General features: G+C 44.3%; 1 protein-coding gene across 1 annotated transcript; it reads right to left on the reverse strand.

Moving 5' to 3' along the window:
* Positions 1–235: 235 nt before the first annotated feature.
* Positions 236–1,600, reverse strand: LOC111915048 (flocculation protein FLO11-like). The gene is made up of 2 exons (XM_023910752.1): positions 1,313–1,600; positions 236–1,246 (listed from the first exon to the last, which is right to left on the reverse strand). Exons 1-2 carry the CDS (start codon positions 1,598–1,600, stop codon positions 236–238), a joined length of 1,299 nt encoding a protein of 432 aa, XP_023766520.1.
* Positions 1,601–2,748: the final 1,148 nt, after the last annotated feature.

The raw sequence follows: 2,748 nt of genomic DNA on the forward strand, positions 1-2,748 counted from the left end.
CAGTCACCGGAACACCCTCAATATGACTAAGGATGTCCAATGCTGGCCTGAGCTTGTCAGACAAGTGCCTTCGGATAGAAATGGTGATGATGGGATCATGGGCTTCAAGGAGATGAAGGAGGATGGAGTGAACGTCAGCAGCAGAGCTTCGAATAACCTCCCTTTCGGACTTCAATTCATTGAGCTCAGTAGTGGCACTACGAAGCTTGAGATTTTGCATCTTTAGCTGAGAGGTTCACCAGTGAAGCTCATCCATGATACGATTCTCTACAGCTAACTCAGCCTCCAGTTGGGTCAATCGATCATTAACATTAGCATGCAAAGTTTCGTTGGCAGCTTCGATCGTTTGGTGTGCAGCTTCATGGTTGGACCTTTCAGATTGAAGAGAACGTTGAAGGTTATCCACCAAAGCATTGACAGTTTGAGCATTCTTCTTAGCAACCGCCTGCAAAGAATCTAGAAATAAGTGAGCCTCAGAAACTAGTTTATCGACTTTTACGGTCGCTTCCTTGCACTCCGTGGTGGAAGCCTCAACAACGAGGGAGGCTTGCTGACATTGAGAAGTGGAGGCTTCAATGGATTTAGCTACAGCAGAAAGTGAGGCACTATGTTCTTGAACAACAAATGAGAACAAAGCCTTTAATGCAGCTTCAGAATAAGCCCCAGAGGAAGAGGAGGAGAGCAGTTGATCGAGTTTGTCATTTACTGCTTTGAGATGATGCTTGGTAACAGGCTCATCATCATCTTCATCACTTTGTACATGGTAAGGACTAAAATAAGTGGAATCAAATTCCAAGTCCTCACCGCCTAGAACTGGGGTGGTTTCTGTAGATGGAATAGGAGATAAGAGTTTGGTAGTGGTTGGAGGTTCGGTTGTGACAGGTGGAGTGGGAGCTGTAGAATGAGCCCCTGTGGTAGTAGTGGTGGTAGTAGTTTCTATGAATATAGGAGTAGGGATGGGAATAGTGGTGAAGGCTTGAGTAGTGAGGATGGGGAAAACTGGAGGGATGGATATTGGGATTGTAACAGGTGGAGGAGAAGGAGGTGGAGAGTGAATCGAAACTTTTGGGGTAGGGGACCGAGGCGGGGTATCACCACGACCCGAAGCCTCATCTTCAGAGCTTTCACTTTCAGAGTCTGAAGGAGGAGCAGACTTATGTTTTGGAGGCACATACTCGGAGTCAGAATCACTGGAAGATTGGAGCATAAGCTTCCTAGCAGGCTTCTTCTGCTTCTTTGGTTGAGGCTGTGATGGAGCAGCCTTTTTAGACTTTCACTTCTTAGGGGTTTGCCCCTTAGTTGGCTTGGAGACCTGTGCCTCCTTCTGGGTTTCATTTTTATTGCCCCTTTTCACTGGCTTGTCAGCCTCTTCAATGGAGCGAACCATGGCTGGCGTAAGCTCCCTTGGACACGAAGACAGAATCTTCCTATATTGTTGCAAAACATTACTCGCTGCAGAGACATGGGCGAGCATGGTTTCAGGAACAGATCCAACGAAGGAGTACTTGGTAGGATCTGTAATGATGATCTTGGTTGTGTGAAAAGTAGCGATGGAGGAGAGAAGAGAATCCGCCATGATTGAAACGTGAAGACGATCCATTGCTCAGTTAGTGATAATAGACCAATATCGCCCACAGGAAATCTCTGAGTGTCTGGATGAAGAGACCAAGCTTTGTACCAGTTGTTGCCATATAATGGTTCCATAATCCAAATCTATCCCATGGTACAGTCCATATAGCACAGTCATAAAAGACCTGCTCGCCCCATCTAAGTCAGCGCTGCGCTCAGAGAGCCCTTTAAACAGCAAAGTGAAAAGGCCACTCCATTGAGGAGGAAGGCAGGACTTCTTGAACTTGGTTATTGTGGTGAGGGTTTTAGTATACCCCATCTGATAAAACATAGAAAATAGTTGACCAGTAGTGATGGATTCAGGGTTTACCAGAGTTTGTTCTTGAGAAAGACCAATTAGGGCACAGAAGCGGTGCTTGGAGATGGAGGTCTTCTGATTGTGGATTTCAAAGTGAATTATTTCATGAGCCTTGTCGTAGTAAGCAGTGTAGTAGACAAGTGAAAGGCAGGACATGGGAACAATCTCGACTTTGGACAGAGCATCGACCAAAGGTGAGTATTTGAGACACTCGACTACATACAGCATGTAGGGTTCATAGAAAAAAGGGGTGAGATCGATGATCAGGTTTTGTTGAGGTTTGATAGTGAGGAGTGTTTGGTGAACAGAAGTGTCATGAACTGAGGAAGAGTCTGCCATTGTTGAAGCTTGGAGAAGATGATGAACAGTGAGAGAAATCGCCTTTGTTCTTTGAGAGAGTTTTGTAAGTGATAAAAAGGGTAAAGATTACCGTGCCAAATCCTTTTATACGTACAAGGAGGAAAGAGAAAAATTCGGCTGAGATCTTGGATTATTTTAAAAATAGCGCCTAATTTAACGGATGAATGGTTAGCATACCGATGATGACGCAGGAAAGAGAAAGGACGTTTCCTTTTTGCACGCCATTCCATAAAATTCGCTTTTTCAAATCGCCAAAACCATTAGATAAACGCTGAGTCAGCCTTCACTTTATCCCAATCGTCACCTCAAAATCTATTCGAATCGTCTTTGTCGGTTGTGCTGAATCGAACAACAAAAGAGCCAGATTGTGGAAAATTAAAAATTTTCGTGCATAGGGTGTAAAAGATAAAGAAATAAGGCAAACTTTTTGTGATAATTGGCGATGTCTTAAAGAGACATAA

This window comes from Lactuca sativa, chromosome 9, assembly GCF_002870075.4.
Source record: "Lactuca sativa cultivar Salinas chromosome 9, Lsat_Salinas_v11, whole genome shotgun sequence".
Taxonomy (NCBI): Eukaryota; Viridiplantae; Streptophyta; class Magnoliopsida; order Asterales; family Asteraceae; genus Lactuca; species Lactuca sativa.